This window comes from Euprymna scolopes, chromosome 8, assembly GCF_053919585.1.
Source record: "Euprymna scolopes isolate OS-2025 chromosome 8, ASM5391958v1, whole genome shotgun sequence".
NCBI lineage: Eukaryota > Metazoa > Mollusca > Cephalopoda > Sepiida > Sepiolidae > Euprymna > Euprymna scolopes.
Genome location: NC_136489.1, coordinates 48,284,297 through 48,301,298, shown reverse-complemented (window position 1 = coordinate 48,301,298; position 17,002 = coordinate 48,284,297). Strand labels below are relative to the sequence as shown.

At 32.7% G+C, this 17,002-nt stretch overlaps 1 protein-coding gene across 2 annotated transcripts in view; it reads right to left on the bottom strand.

The window, feature by feature from the left end:
* Positions 1–17,002, bottom strand: part of LOC145283553 (serine/threonine-protein kinase 10-like) — a 405,044-nt gene that overhangs the window by 283,095 nt on the left and 104,947 nt on the right. For both annotated transcript variants that reach the window (XM_080132435.1, XM_080132436.1), the window contains exons 2-3: positions 10,722–10,886; positions 2,195–2,393 (exon numbers count right to left, since the gene is read on the bottom strand). In XM_080132435.1, the coding sequence (XP_079988561.1) occupies positions 2,195–2,393; positions 10,722–10,886 (364 nt within the window). The remainder of the gene's footprint in view (positions 1–2,194; positions 2,394–10,721; positions 10,887–17,002) is intronic.

Genomic DNA, 17,002 nt, shown 5'->3' with positions numbered 1-17,002 from the left:
TAATTTCACTCCCCCCCCCCCACCATAGTTCAATTTTTATAATAAAATTAACTTTAAAACATTATCACTGGTGTTTGTATTCATTACTTTCACGCGCTGTTCGTTCATCTATTATACATTTTCCGGGTTTTGAAAGAGTCCCCCCATTCTTTCTGTTTCAGCAAGATGTACCAAACCCAGAGAGCACTTTGTTTCATTGTTCATTTGTATTTCAAGAATGTCTTTTTATTATTTTTTTTGTTTGCATTCATAATAACATACATTCTCAGATTACATATAAAAGCAGAAAAATACATATATGCAGATATACAACCCGGGTTACTAAACAGCAGCTCCTTTAGTTTCACAAAAAAAAAAAAAATTAATTAAGAGGAATAGAAGAAATCTCTTATATTAAGTAAATTTATAGCCTAAGATTTAAGAAGTGAGCTAAGTAATTTCGAATTGGTTATATTTGAATTTTTCTTATGTTTAAGTAAGTTCGCTTTTGGAATTTATTATGTTGATACCTTAAGGGGAAGTAATTATATTTCCAGCTTCAGATATGCAATTGTGACAAGACTTAGAACTTGGAGTGTAAGACTTAAATGGCGTGGCTGTAGGAGAGTGTGTGTGTGTGTATATATGTGTGTGTGTGTATATATATATATATATATATATATATATATATATATATATATATATTTTTTTTTTTTTTTATTACATTTTCACCCCAAACAACAAGGTGCATTGCCACTTTGGTGTAGGGGGCTACTATCAGGGGCAGCAACTACTGGGGCACTATGTTGGGATTTGGGAAGCAAGATGTCGGTTCACGTTGCACTTGAACTTCTGCGTGTCAGTACAGTTGCGAATAGTGGCCTTATAGAGGTACAGGATACTTTCAGGTGTCAGCAGTTTTCTAACATGGTAGAGAGAGCCTACCTTTTTTGCAGCGGCCCTGGCAATGTTTTACACACACTCTCCTACAGCCCACACCACTGGACCAATCATTGTCAAACCTGACATGATGGTCTCTGACCTAGGGATGGTGCACACCATTTTTCAAAGTCGCAGACAAAGATTAAGGTCATATTTAGTGCGACTCTTACAACATCCACTTACTGCAAGGGTGCCTGCGAAGCAGGTACCCAAGCACTGGTATCTTTGCTAGTTTTCAATAATCTGACAATATTGATTTACCATATGCGCCAGTTGGTAGAGAGATGCTGAAATTTATGAGAGTCAACTCTTCAACTAAATAATAATAAAAAAAAAATTCTTTCTTTCAATATTCTATATCTTCAGCGAGTGTACAGTGTATGGGCAGGGAGTGGAAAAGGGAGAAAAAACTTGAGGGGGGGGGTATTAGAAATATGTTACACTTTTATCCTGGGGCAACACCGGATAGCCCTACTAATAGTAAATAACAGTTAAAATAACTAAATTTAATTTTCATAATTATCAAGAAATATTTAATTTTTAAATGATTTTTCTTTTTTGAGATTAATTGGATATTAACATTTCAATCAATTTTTGATGAAACAATAAATTTTACTTTTAAAAATTTGAAATTTGTCTGAAGTTTATTTGAATTATGAACAAATTTTTTTGTTTTTATTTCTTTTCTTTTTTTAATTATTACATTTAATATATTAAAATTAAAACTTAAGATCTTAAATCTGGATTGTTGCACCAACCACTGGCCTCTTCCTCATTAGACAGGGTTCAAAGAATAACTTCTGACCTAGTAGACTCTGCACAGTATGCTAATCTCCAGCCTCTGTTGCATCACCAGTATTGCATACTTGTGCTTGGTTTGCAAGTACTTTCACGGAATGTTCTCCAATAAACTTATTTCATTTGTACCCCTTTAAAATAAATACCCCTCCTCGACACCTCCCTCATTGTCAAAGTCCATAGATGCCATAAATTTTTCTACTCTAATAGATTCTTTTTTGGTACTGTTTAACTTTGAAATTCTTTCTCTACTCCATGTATCCCAATATGCAGAAACTTAAGTGTAATGTGAACAAATATCTTGCAGACCAACTTCCCACCCAGGTTGCCTCCCTATAAATCTGGCCTCTATCAGTTCAGTAGCAATAAAAGCATACATTGTTTTGGTGTTCTTAAATTTAAAAATAAGATAAATGAAATGGATGATGATGATGATGATGATGATGATGATGATGCGGAGGAGATTGCAACTTACCTAATTTTACCTGTCCATCCATAGTTAGTAAAACGTTGCCGGCTTTTAAATCTCGGTGGATAATTTTGGCGTTATGAAGGAAGTCCAATGCTTGGCACATTTCATGACAGACAAAACGAATTTGTTTTTCTGTCAAAGGCTTTTCTAGATCCAACATGATTGTATCCAAGGCGCCTCCGCCACAAAACTCAATGAACATCTACAAAAAGAAACAAAACATTCACAAATTAAGGTTTTATTTGTATGCATGTATCTGTATATAAGTGCTGGTTGTGTCTAAGCCACGTTGAAGAGTCATAAAAACTATGAATGACCTTACACATATGAGCACTTGATGTTGATTGGTAAATAAAGAGCATCCGTGCTCCCATCTCTGAACCTCACTTTACTATTTTTATTCTATGTTTTCATCTCCATATATAATATTTCGATTGCAGAAATAACCCTCTGGATCAAAGTACCATAGGTTTGCAGCAACAGATAAATGAATGCTCCAAAACTTTTCAAATATAGAGACACTCTCTACAAAAATAATCGTTTAAAAAAAATAAACCAAATCAAAACATAATAACCGCTCGCTCATAAACAGATAATTAAATACTAGTAATCTTACACTTACCTATGCACGCATCCCCCTCCCAATCAGGTACCAAGATCGCTGTATAAAATGGTTTTATTTCAGTCATAGCTATTTGTCTTGACATGATGAGGGAACTATGCTCTGCTAATTCTAACTGGATTAATACTACCGTTCTTTACCCTGAATTCTTTACAATTCAAAGCTTCTCTAATTAGATTGATGCTGCCAATTTTTGTGCAGTACAACTATATATATGATATTCACAATTGGATAATTTTCTTTTTTCTACAATAGTATTTTTTTGTCATCACTTTTTGAATCATTTTTGTGGATTTTCTATTGCTCATATTCTTGCAGATAATTAAAAATGCAATAGTGTTTGTATATGCGTTTTGTTGATATTTTAACAGTTGGACAATACAAACTAGTTTTAATAAGAATTAACGTTTTTAAGGAATTTTATGATTTAAGGAAAATTATGAAATTTTGCATTATGTCCAGAATTCCTGCCATATTAAAAAAACAAAAATAAAGAAAAATCTATGATGTATGTACCCATGAAAAAATATCATATTCCAGAATCATGTATATTGATCAAGTAGTTTTAAAGCTTTATTTCTATAAAGACAATCAAATTTTATGAGTAACCGAAGTGTAGTTGCCTTTCTACCATTTTCAAAACAATCAAAAAAAAAAAAAAAGATGCTAACTTAATTCAAACTTGCAAGATTTATGTTGTAATGCTTACGAATTCCCATTAATTGTTTGAAATGATTTTATGAAAATAAAACTATTTGATCAATTTTTTTGTAAGTTTTGAAATATTGCATGCACTTGAAAACAAAGCCCTATACCAAAATTAAACTACTGTTTTGAGTAAAATGTTCTGAGGAATCCCTTAGTGTTGGCAATTTTGTATTTTACAATAATATCATGGGATCTGTGTTCATTCCAAACATCTATAAAAAGAAAAACTATTTGTTTTATTCAGATTATTATGTTCATCTTAGTTATTTTCACAACGTTTTGGATAATCTGTCATCTTTGGGTACATCTGATGAAACAAGAATAATCTACCCCAATGGATAAAATAACATATTCAGTTCAAAATTCTATATTGGTTCCTTAGTTTGACAAGATACATCTGAAAAGGTCGAAGGTTACATCGGCTGAAATATTGCGAGAAAAGTAGTCCAAATAATAGAAATTATCAATCCTCATCTCAAAAGTTCTCAACTAAAAAAGATTCCATATTTATCTCTCTCCCAAGGCAGGAAAATGTGACACAAGGTCAGAAGAGTGGGATTTGAAAAGCCAGCACCCTAAAGAAAGTGCAGTTTGGTTGAACAAAAATGCTTGAACATCCTTATCAGTATTCCCCAGTAGAGGCGCCTCAGATCATTAGCAATAAAATAACCCATTCACAAAGTGTGAGAAGGAAAAGCCTGAAAGGGTGAACCTCCTAGAACTGCACAAGACAGGTGACCATACACCTTCACCAACAGAGAACAGGCCATTCTCGTGACTTTGGGGCTGAGGGGAAAGCCCTGTCGTGAAAAAAAACTCTTACTTTATATCAGAAATTAGCAGGACCCATTAACCAGCGTTGTCCAGTGGAAGCATGACCCTTCCTCGTAAAATTATGTACAGTTGTAGACACTCCCAACCTCTGCATGTTAAGAACAGCTATAGGAATAGACACCCTATTTTTTGGGAGGGGGTTGTCAAAATATTTGTCCCAAATTAAACCTTGATAATCATTGTTAGGATACCAACCCACAAATACTATAAACCAACAAAAAAGTTGGGGGAGGAGGAATGACTGTGTCGGTAGAATAGAATTAGATTTGTTCCTCGTGTGTGCATACAAATCTGGTGGTCACTTATTTAAAGTGCATAATATAGGTCTTTATATCTCGAAAACTACTTTGCCAAATATAAATCAACGTAGTTAAAGACCCATAAAAGTCGTTATTTTAAAGAAAAATGGTGGAGCTAAGGTAAAAATTTACCTATATAAAAAAAAAAACATAAACAAAGGTAATGTATGTGCAGTGTTAATAAAGAGTCCAGAAAAGAAGTAAACTAAATACTCCACAGAAAGTATAATTTGTCTAAAATCAAACATAATGGCTATCGGAATAGACATCCCATTTTGTGAGGAGGCGGGTTACTATAAACCAACAAAAATATTAGTAACAGTGTAAAAAAAAAACAAGAAAAATCAAAAGATAACATTGTATAAGGTTTGTGGAGCCGCTCCAAAATCAAAAATAAAGAATGGTACCCATACATATTCTTTTTTTTTTTCCTTCCAGGGTTTGTTTTTTATTTGGGAGGGGGATAGTGGTAGTATTAATCCAGTTAGAATCAGCAGAGCATAGTCCCCTTATGTCAAGACAAATAGCTATGACTGAAATAAAACCATTTTATACAGCGATCTTGGTACCTGATTGGTTTCTTCTCATCACCCCTGGTTTTAAATACAATCATCCAAATCTTTGTAATCATACAGAATATTATGCCAAAAATATTGCAATCAAAACCTATGCTTGCAATTGTTATCAATTTAACCACTTGCTTATTGGACTTCAAAATTTAAATTTGTATAGAAAACTGAAATCTCTTGCTAAGTAGACAATACATTTGTTTATGTTATTGAATCAGGATTCCTCAGATTTGTGTCAGCAGCTAAACTATGGTGAATTTGTAAGTAAACAATGAAATATTACACACACATTATATATATATATATATATATATATATATATATATATATATATATATATTATTTGAAGTGATGGGACGATTCCAATATTTTTCCCTGCTTCAGATACAATTACGGATTCCATACTAAAGTCTTGATTCCGATTCTTTATAAATCTCTAAATATTTAACTAGTTAGTTTTATTGGAAGTTTAAAATCAATATTTATTTATTTTATTATTACTACCAGCAGTGGAAAATGTTTCTTAAATCAAAATTAAATAAAACAAATAATTTAAAGAATTGGTTTTGGCATCAGAAAATAGGGTCACATTTTTCCGATGCCGATACCCCAAAAAGCTTTGATTTTTTTCCAATTCCGATTAATCATCCCAACACTAATATATATTGTGTCAATTTCTATTGATTCAAACATTTCTGGCTATATATATGCATAATGCATCAGCTAAGCATAAGACGGACCAATACTTTGTGAAACAAAAATCTTAAGAAAATAATGTAGACTTAAAGTAAATTACATTTCCAAGCAAGGAATATGTAAAGAGAATTTCATCGACCACTAATGTAGACTTTTAAATGCATAATTAAGAGCTAAAAACAGATTGGATTTAGATTGCTAAGTATTAAGCATAGTTGAAGAAAGAGTTAATCAGCACCCTCATAGAAATAATACCTAAAAGCCTCCATAGTTAGAGTAATGTTCAATATGAACAAGGACCATCTAATCTTACTGTACCGTACCAAAGCAACACTCGCCCTAGGCAGATTGAACAGACTTCCTCCAAAGGAGGAAATTTCATGGGAATATTAAATTCACAAGCAGTCTCAAATATACCCGACATTAGGCTTTTGCAGTTCATGCAGAGAGGTGTCGTATCATACATACAGTGCCTTATATTACCAAATGGTCACCTACCGAGTACTGACCAGGCTCAATGTTGCTTAACTCTGGTGATCTAACAATAACTGATATGTCTATGCAATTATGCCATATATAAGCTAAGTACATAAGATGCATAATCATCATATTTAGTTCACACATTAGTGTGTGTTGGTTATTAGAAATTGACTTCGAAACTAACATATCTCTCTTAGGTTTCTGAAGTTTTGAGATAAGGATTGGTTATTCATACTATTTGGATTCTTTGGACTACTGTTCTCATCTTGAGTGTCATTTTCACAACGTTTCATTTGATGTAAACTCCAACTTTCTTCATAGTGCAATGGTTAGAGTACTTGAAAAAATCAATTGTAAAAGTGATATTCTCCTGAAGATTGAAGGTTCAATTCTCAGTATGGGTGACCGAAAAAATACAATTGCAAATTACTTAAGACCTCTATCTAGTCATGTGATGGAACGAGAGCATCCTAATCACATGAAATAAATCAAAGGTTCCAATCAAAACTCCATCTAAATTCCCAAGTTCAACAGAAACATTCCTAAGTTCGACTAGACCTAAGGAAGATCAGTGGTTACATCAACCAAAATGTGTAAATGACACTGAAGATGAGAAAAGCAGTCCGAAGAATTCAATACAAATAACCTATCACATCTTTATGTATCTTTCTTTCTCCGAAATACATTTTCATAACTTCTTTCCATGTTATCCTTCGTTTTCTCCTGCCAATTGATCTTACTATCTAAACTGTTCTTTCTCTACTAACCCAAGAATTCTCATTCATTCTTTCACTGTGACTAAACTAACAAAGTCTCCTGTTAGCAACACATATTCATATATTAACCAAATTTAATATCAACATAGATTTTGTGTATTTATAAATCTATCCTCAAACACATTACAGAGCTTGTAAATACCAGAGATTCATAGGGTTTCAATTTTAATTCAGGAGAGGCATGGTTTCATGGTTCTGTGAATTTAGTAGGGTTTTTTTCTTGTTTATTTTTTTGTATTTTTTTATGCAAGAAAACGGATTCAATTTCTTTTTTCTTATGAGAGATATAAAATAAAAGGACCATGGGATTGCTGGTCCAAATTCTTCAAATTCAAACATTCAACCTCCTAAAATCGACAGACTAATGCACACAAGTTAGAAAAAAAAAATTTTTTTTTTTTAAATCAAACTTTTTAAGAGTTCGATTTCACTCATTTAGGGGCCAAGGCGATTCTGGCTTTTGTCAAGCTCAAACTTGAATACACTACATTATTCGATTTATAGTAAATTAGAGCAGATCCTCAACAGACTAATCCAGCACTGATCATCTTATGATTGTCATTCGGGTGGAGTGAGCAAAACTGCTGAGGCATTTTATCAATAATTGCTCACTTTCAAACATTGTGTCGAAACAAATTGTCAATAAGTGAGGTCGTATAGAATAAATGTTTCATGTGACATTTTCTTTAAGTTTTATTGCATAACTTTATTTCTTGAACAGAAGAATAATTAACAGTTTTGAAAAATGGTTCTTAAAATGTTATATCTTTGTTTTAGAATGATAAGTAGCAATATATATATATATATATATATATATATATATATATATTATACTAGAAATACCTGTGGCCTGTTTGTTACCACTATTTATTCTACCTTGATTTCATTTGAAAAAAATTATCAGCTGCGACATATCTTAAGACATTCTTCTTGCTTAATTAATAATTATCAATTTATTATTATTATCATAAGTTTTATTATTCTTTATTATTATAGAAAAGTAAAGAAACTAATTTACATACATTTTGTGGAGTATATATATATAATTAAATGATGAGATTGAAAAATAGAGAGCCACTCTACAAATGCCCATAGAAGCGTTAAGAAATATTGAGACAACAAAGAAGAGCAAAAGAAACAGATATTAGCGACTTGTTCAGTTAATTACAAATTACATCTGATTAGAACAATCAAAACAAAATATTTTTTCAAACATAACTCAATCACAAAACTAAATTTTATTTCAGCATGTATTTTACATTATTAAAAAGAAAAAAATAGAGACAGAAATAGAAAGAAATGTTGATAAAATGATTATATATATATATATATATATATATATATATATATATATTCTTCTCATTCTATTTGGTATCTTTTAATAACTCCTTCTGATAATTTAATTCTAAAGTAATAACTTGTACATTTCAGTTGACCCCTTTTTTGCTCTATATTTTTGATGCCTCTCAACGTCATCTTGTCTGGGTCATTTTGACATTGGCTTTTCTATTTTAAATTTAATTCAACAACCATTCAATTTTTTTTCTTCTTCACTCATTTTTCTAAATTACGCCTTGCCTCGGCAGACGAGTTTTAAATTACTTCCATTTTTTTACGCACATCTTATCTTTCTTTCAATAATATTATTGGAATTCTTTCCCCTTTTCCTTGTACGTATTTGTGAATTATTCCATGGATTTCTGCCTTTTGGATTATTCTGGACCATCTTCCAATTACACGATTCCCTTGGAATTTACTTGTGCGAATGGAAATTTAACTAACTTTCTTGGATTTGCATTTTTCGATTTTACCGTCATTGGATACTTTATCCTTCACCAGACTATCCATTCACGTGAAATCACTTTTTTCTTCACCCTTTTCCCTCTGCTTCACTTTTTGTTATCAAATAAGATCTTTGACTTACTTGTAGTTTCATCAAATACTTTTGCAAGCAAAATCTGATCCTGCATTTTGTTAAATCCTACCCTTTGATGAGAAGGAAAGTATTTCTTCGCAACTCTGTGGATTAAGGACTATCCACTTATTTAGTGTTTCCTTTTCAAATTAAATATGTTTTTAACTCTTTTTCAAAGTGTTTTTAACATGTTTTTTTAACTACTTGCTCATATGTATGTAATCTGGATGAACACACCTGCCTTGCTGTTGTTAACCCTAACTCTTATTAATAGGCATAAAAGACAATGTAAGGAGCTACATTTGATTTAGTTTTTAAAGAAGCAAAAGAAGCAGAAAGTTCTGTTTTTGTCCAGAATTTCCCTTATATTAAAAACAAAAATAAAGAAAAATCTGTATGATGTATGTATCCATGACAGAACGAAAATGCTATATTTGAAGTAAGCAAAAAGAGACTGTCTTGCATCGCCATTCTAAAGAAACAGTGGTAGATAACTCTACAATAATTCAAAGTTGTGAGATCAGCCTTATAATGCCTATGATTTTCCATTAATCGCATAATAAATAAAAATTTTCTTTATAAAAATATAATTACTTTATGTGATTTTTGGAATATGATCTTTTCGTTCCATTATGGGTACGTACATCAAAGAATTTTTTTCTGTATTTTTCTTTTTTAATATAGGTGGAATTTTGGACAACCATCGAAGGCTCCTTGAAAATAAATGTATTCATGGATTCAAATTTAAGACAGTTGAATAAAAGTTCTTTTGAATTCTGCTGAAAGGTCATCGAAAATCAGTCCCCCTTCCGTTTCCTTTTATTTTTCTTGTTAGTCTTTCACAATAATCTTTATTTGCAATGCTGATATGAAAACATGTTTCCCCTCCCAGTTTTTGTATACCTGAATATATGAAAATATCATGAACGAAATAAAGCGTTTGTCTAGTCATTAGCTAAACAGACTAGAGAGGATAAAGGCACTGAAGTGTACAAGGTTAATCATATAATTCGATACACACAAACACGCAAATGTCTTCAAAGTATTGAAACAAAGTGATGTTTTTCTTTATAGACTAAACACAATTTCATTCTTACATCATGAAAATTTATTTAATTTTTTTTAATGTATCTTTGTATTATTCGGTCTACTGCTCTCGCTTTGAGTATTATATTTGCAATGTTTTGGTCAATGTAACCTCCAACCTTTTTCAGATGTATCTGGTTGAACTCTTGAATCTGCACGGAATTTCAGACAGAACCCTTTTATTTAATCTACAGAATAAGCATGCTTTCATTCCATCAGCTATGACAAGGTAGAAGAGTGTAAGTTACACTTTTCAAGATGTTGAAGGTTCACTCTTCCATGCAGGTCTCACGAAAAAATATAATTGTGAATTACTTAAGACTTTAACAGTAATTTAAAGTTTGGAGAAAAAAGAAATAAATTTTATCGACATTGAAACAAAAATAACCAACCTATATAGAATGGAATTATAAAGTTTTCTTTAATTGGCTTTTTCTTTATCTTTAAGAAAAGAAAATGAAAGGAGGTAAAAAAAAAAAAAAAAAAGTAATGTTTTTAAATGTTTCAGAAATCCAAAACAAAAAGTAAAATTGTATACGCCTTACCCATAGCATTTCATTATATAAATAAGCTTCATGAAGTCCAACCACATTTTTATGTTGACAATCATAAAGGATCTCAATTTCAACCGTGAAATCTTCCAAATCTTCTTCGGTTTTGATTTCCACTTGTTTCACGGCTGCAAATTCACCACTCACTTTATTCTGAGCCTGAAAAATGGAAAAAGTTACAAACGATTAAAAAAACAATTTAAACATTTTAAAAAACAGATAAACAGTAAAAAAAATTGAAAAACTATTTTTAGCTGATAAGTCAGTTTATTATATTTGATAATTTATAAAATGCATCTTGATTTGACCAGTTGTTTTGGTTTTATTTTTAAATAAATAAATGCATTTCGTATTAACTGGTCTTTTCATTAGAGATCAAACTTAGATGCAAGATCAATTTTTAATGTAAAAAAAAAAAAAAAAAGCCTGCCCTAAAAAATAACTATTTTGACTGAAAAGAAAAAATATTACTCTTTCATTCTGGACTGGAAAAAATATTACTCTTTGACTGGAAAGAAAAAATATTATTCAGTCTAGAAGGATTTCTCTTCTTCAGACTGAAGAGACAAATGTTGAGTGAAGATTGAAGGGTTTTTGACTGACATTTGTAATACTCTCCATGGTCAGATAATTGGAAAAAGGATTTCTCCTCTTCCGACTGAGAACAAAGCAAATACTATACTTTTATAAACCGGATAAAAAAAATAGTCCAAAGAAAAATAATTGATTGAACGGACAAAAAATGATTCAAATGAAAAAGACCTAAATACCTTCATCAAAATAAAGAAAAAAAATTATGGGATGAGATGGAAATAAACATTAAAATATAAATTCCATTTTTATTTGACGTTTTATAAATAAAATTCATTTTAATTTCATTTAAAATAGGCTTAGTTGGCCAAAACGTTGTGAGACGACGACAACTATGGAAGGCAGTAATTGCTGAAGATGCAGTTAGGATATTTGGAGTTCCTATCTCGTCGTGATAACCATAAAAGTCCGCAATAAATAAATGATATTATAATACTCATAATAAGCATTCCAATTAATTAAATAATATATCATTTTAACTTATTAGTGATAATTTAAGTCAGGTAATTCATTGCGTAAATGCAGTATTGTGGTGATTGCTAAAGAGAAAGTGATCGACAAATAGTCATGAAAGGAACAGTGTTTGGATGAATGGATCAAATTGAAGATTACAGCATAAACCCATATAACATGTGCATATATTTTCAGAAACTTCTATAGATTTGTGTTACTGGTCGTTTAAAATTAATAAACATTCATTATTTCATTATTAATATGAGCCATGGAAAATTAGATTTTAAACAAAAACAAACACCTCACTCAAAAAAAAAAAAAAATCGTTTTTGGCATCAAAAAACGCACACATTGTTCTAATTCTGATTCCAAATTTTTTTATTCTCAATTCTGAGTAAATACCCCAACATTAAGATTTATTTAAAACAAGCACAGATACTTAGCATTGCTTGATGTCCTAATTTCTGTCAATTATGTACAGAAGAAATAACAATTTCCTGAACATTCTAATTTGAAATATGTACGTGTACTTTAGGACGAAATGAGAGTAAAAATAATTATGTCATAGGTGGGATTTGAACTGACAACCTCTATGGGTTTGGTATGCTAACTAATTGATCCATATTAGTACTTAAAAAATCTTGACTATATTAAATACAAAAATCAAACTTCTTTATTCTTTATTTTCCATCTTAAATGCAGATCATACGCAACAAAGGGTAATTCAAGAAGGAAGAGTCAATCAAACGATATATACGGAAAAAAAGGTATTCTTCTTAAATTACTTCTTAGTGTTATGGATGACAGACGATACCGAGAGCAAGTACTTCTCTGCCTTCTATTCATGACTAATAAAAAATATCGATCAGGATTAAATATTAAAATCATTGGCATCATTTGAAAATAAAAATAAAATGTTTTTTTAAGAATATGAATCAATATTTGGTATAAATCCCAAAACCTCAACATGACAAATCTCAAAAAAACACGAATAAACTTAGAACCCCATCCTCCAATGTAGACCCCTACTACCAGGTCTCCTTCTCCAACATCAGGGGTCTACGTTCCAACCTTCCAGAGGTTCAAGCACAATTACAGGAGACAAAACTGGACATATTCTTTCTAAGTGAAACTGGCATAGGGCCAAGCACTTCCCTAGACGAATTCATAATTAAAGGATACTCTAACTTAACATCTAAATCTGACCCCCCAAGATCGCCATGGGCATGGAATATGTGCCTACATCAAAGATGACTTTCCATGTGGTAGGGATATCTCCAGAGAAGACCCTAATTTACCTTATATGTGCTTCCGGATTGCACTAGCTTACACTACTGCATTTATATTTGCCCTCTATCGACCCCACAACAGTGGGGTTACTATCTTTAAGAGCATATCTGATAAAATTGACCACATCCTGTCTGCTCATCCTTGGGCTAACATTCACATTTGCAGTGACTTCAATGTCCATAATGTGGAATGACTGACCCACTTAAATAAAACCGATGACGAGGGGAGGTTCTGTCATGATTTTGCCACTGCCTATGACCTCACTCAGATTGTTCACGAACCCACCCGTGTGCCCAATAATACCGGTCAGTATGCAAGCCTTCTAGACCTTTTCCTCACAACTTCCCCTGAGCTATGTTCATGTTCCGTTCTATCTCCTCTGGGATCCTCTGACCACTCTGTTATAGCAGTTAAGATAAAAATGAAATGTAATAAGTCTTCAGACGTACCTCTCCACCTTACTGTATATCGATACTCTATGACTTCTGTACATTCATATCTGACCTACCTCTGCATTCCATGTTTAAAAAGGATGTGTCCTTTATAGTATCAGACCTGACCAAATGGTTAATTGTAGGCATAGAACGATTCATACCATCCAAAAAATTCCAACAAAAACAGCCAGCCATGGTTCTCCCCTGAATGTGCTGCTGCCATCGCGCACAGAAATCACTTTTTCCACAGCTACCAACGTAATAGATGTACTGAGACTAAAGCTGCTTTCAGGACTGCCAGCAACCACTGTAAAAGAGTAATAAAAAATGCAAGAGAGCTATATGCTCAGTCCGTTAAATCCAAAGTAGCTGAGCAGCGGCTTGGTTCCCACCAGTTCTGGCAAATAGCAAACAGGATCTTGAACAGAAGCATGCGTTCTATCCCAACCATCATCAATGGACCTTAGGTCATCTCGTCAGCATCAGACAAGGCCAGACTATTTGCCAAGAACTTTGCAGCTAATTCTACCCTATGTGACAAAGGCCATCAACTCCCTGTATTTCCTCCTATAACAGACAACACGCTATGCAACATACGAATATCTGTGCGTGAAGTCGCCAAGCTAATCAAGAACCTTGATTCCAGTAAAGCAACTGGCCCTGACGGCATTCCACTTTTATTGATGACTATATACCAATGGGCGGGCGGGCGCCTGGTGTTGCCTGCGTACTGGAACTCCCCTAAAAAAATTTATTTTTTTAAATTAAATTTCCTTTTCTTTTGATTAAAATAGCAAGAAGTGCCCATACAACTGAAAACAAAAAGAAAAAAATGAGTCACAGTACTGGGCTCAGACGTGAAACATGAAAGAGGGGAAGAAGGCAAAAAGTTATGGGCAAACACTTTTGCCCATATGGCCATGAATGCTTATGACGTCATAATGTTGCAAAATAAGCATTTTTAAACATGGTTTTGGTTTAATATGTGTGCATGACTTGTGAAAAAGACACACAAAAAACAGACCCTGCTTCCCAAAAGTGGTCCAGTTGATTGTCACAGAATGAATAATTTTTTTTCTAATTTCCACATTATGCATCCAGGGCATTGCTCTTTAAGATCGTACCGGCTTCAACCCGGTCCCATGCGGATGGCAAAAATTTTAGCAGACATACAAACTAAGACAAACACACAGGCAGGTTCCCTTTATATAATAGATAATTAACGGTTCCCATTATTGTGTTAAATCCTATTCTAAGTCTGTTTAGATGTACCTGAAGAAGGTGAGAGATTACATCAACAGAAATGTTGTGAAAATAATACTCAAGATGAGAACAGCAGTTCAAAGAATCCAAATAATATGAATAACCAATCCTCATCTCAAAAGTTTAGAAACATTGTTGCTTTTTTTATTATTGTTTTTATGGGGGGGGGGTAAAACTATTCTGCTGTAAACTAAAAGATAAGTTATACTTTTGTGCTGATTGCTAACGTTGGATTTAATCAATAACTAACAAGTCTGTTGGTTAAAACAGACTTAAACACTGATAGGATTTAATTTAATATTTAGTATGATAAAAAAATATAATGGTAATTTAATCCCAGACATTCGGATTAGGTTTTAAATCCTCACAAGTTAATTTTAAGATACTTTAATCAATAAAATAGCAAATATATGCAAACATTAATGTTTGTGTCTCAATTTGGAAGATGAGAAATTACATGCATTTTTTCTTTTATTCAGACGGAGAGAGGGGGGGGGGCTCTGTACAAGGATGCATCGAAAAAACATGCAAATAACTTTGGAAGAAAACCTTCTTTTTTTTTCGATGGATTCTGTATAAAAAAAATTTAGTTTAAAAAGAAAAGCTTAAAACTGGCTGTTATATAAAAATGATTAGTAATTGGACTATTTTTAGGAGACAAATGAAACAAGACATTGAACTTCTAGAATTATTCAGTCCTCTAAACAGAGTAACATGTCAACAAAAATGTCTGACTATAAAGTGTGTCTTCAATTTAGTGAGAAACAATAGATCAATGACATGGAATCTATTTTTTCCTTTTTTTCTTCACCGTCAAATTGAAGGGACAAGATTTTTGGAGAGATTTCATCCTGGGTCAAGTGGTGTTTACTTCAATGTACAAGAGTCCATTGTGCTGAGTGAGGATCATCATATATCCGGATAATATATCCGTTTACGCAAGAACACACATATCATCATCATCATATTTAGTTTAATGTCCATTTTTGATGCTGACATGTATTGAAGAGCTTTAAGAAATTGATTTCCAAACTAACCTATCACTGCCCAAGTCTTTATTTATCCTTCTTTTCCTAAGTTTTTTTTGGTCTTTCCTTGTAAAATAAATCATCTGTATATAATAAATAAAAATAAATAAATAACTCCTTGCCATAAACGCTATACACACTTTTTTTTTCTTCATTCCGAAGAAGTCTTGAAATAAAGACGAAATGTTAATGAACATATAATTTTGGTTCATTTCTTTTTCACCTATATAAGTATGTGTACATGCTTATAGTTTTGTATGCACAGTTTGGATTTATAAACTAGCTAGCAGAGGTACGTTGCCCGCGTAGAGAAAGGTGGTATACTAAGGATATTGAGCAATCTCCAGAAAAAAGAACTTTTGTTTCAATCAAAATAGCAGCAAGTGCCCGTGCAACCATAAAAAAGAAAAAAAAATATTGACTGCAGTAGCCAGGCTCGAACTTGTAATGCATAAGAGGAAAAAGAGGTGAAAAAAAGCTAACGCGCTAGCTGTCACAGCCACGATAACTTATGACGCTACAATGGGTTAAAATAACTTTTTTTTTTAATGTACATATGGCTTGCAAAAATGTTGATGCAAAAACTGACCTCTCCTTGCAAAAAATGGCTCAGTTGACTAGCACAGAATAAATCTCTTTGGACAATTTTTAGATATTTTTTGTCCAAGAGGTTGATCTTCCTAACAATACCAATTTTGTCATGGTCTTATGCGTCTGCCAAAAGTTTTTGGCAGACACACAGACACACACACAGACACAAACTAACACACATTTTCTCTTTTATATATTAGACTAGCGGGGGGTACTCGGCGTTACCCGGGTGTTTGTTTGGGGGGGGGAGTGGCATTAGGCAGGTAGGCTTGAACTTGTAACGCAAAGGTGGAAAAGAAGAAAGTGAAAGAAAAGCTGAGATCTTACCACTACGCTAAGACGTGAAAGGAAGTAAAACGCGTTCTTATCGATGTCAATCAAAATGTTGACTTGAAGTGAATAAGTTAAGAATCACGCAGGTGCAGAAATGAAGGTTGGCTGTAGGCCAGTTTCTGCCTCCCTACGATGTTGGGAAAAACCAGCTCCCCCCAGGATGGGGCTCTCCAAATGAATAGCAATTGTTTGATATAAAGAGTTTCCCCAACATTGATCTAATCTAATTGCATTTCTGGAGGTTCCGGCCAGAAAGTCAGGCGGCCTACTTCACTCCGATTAGTTTTGCTTT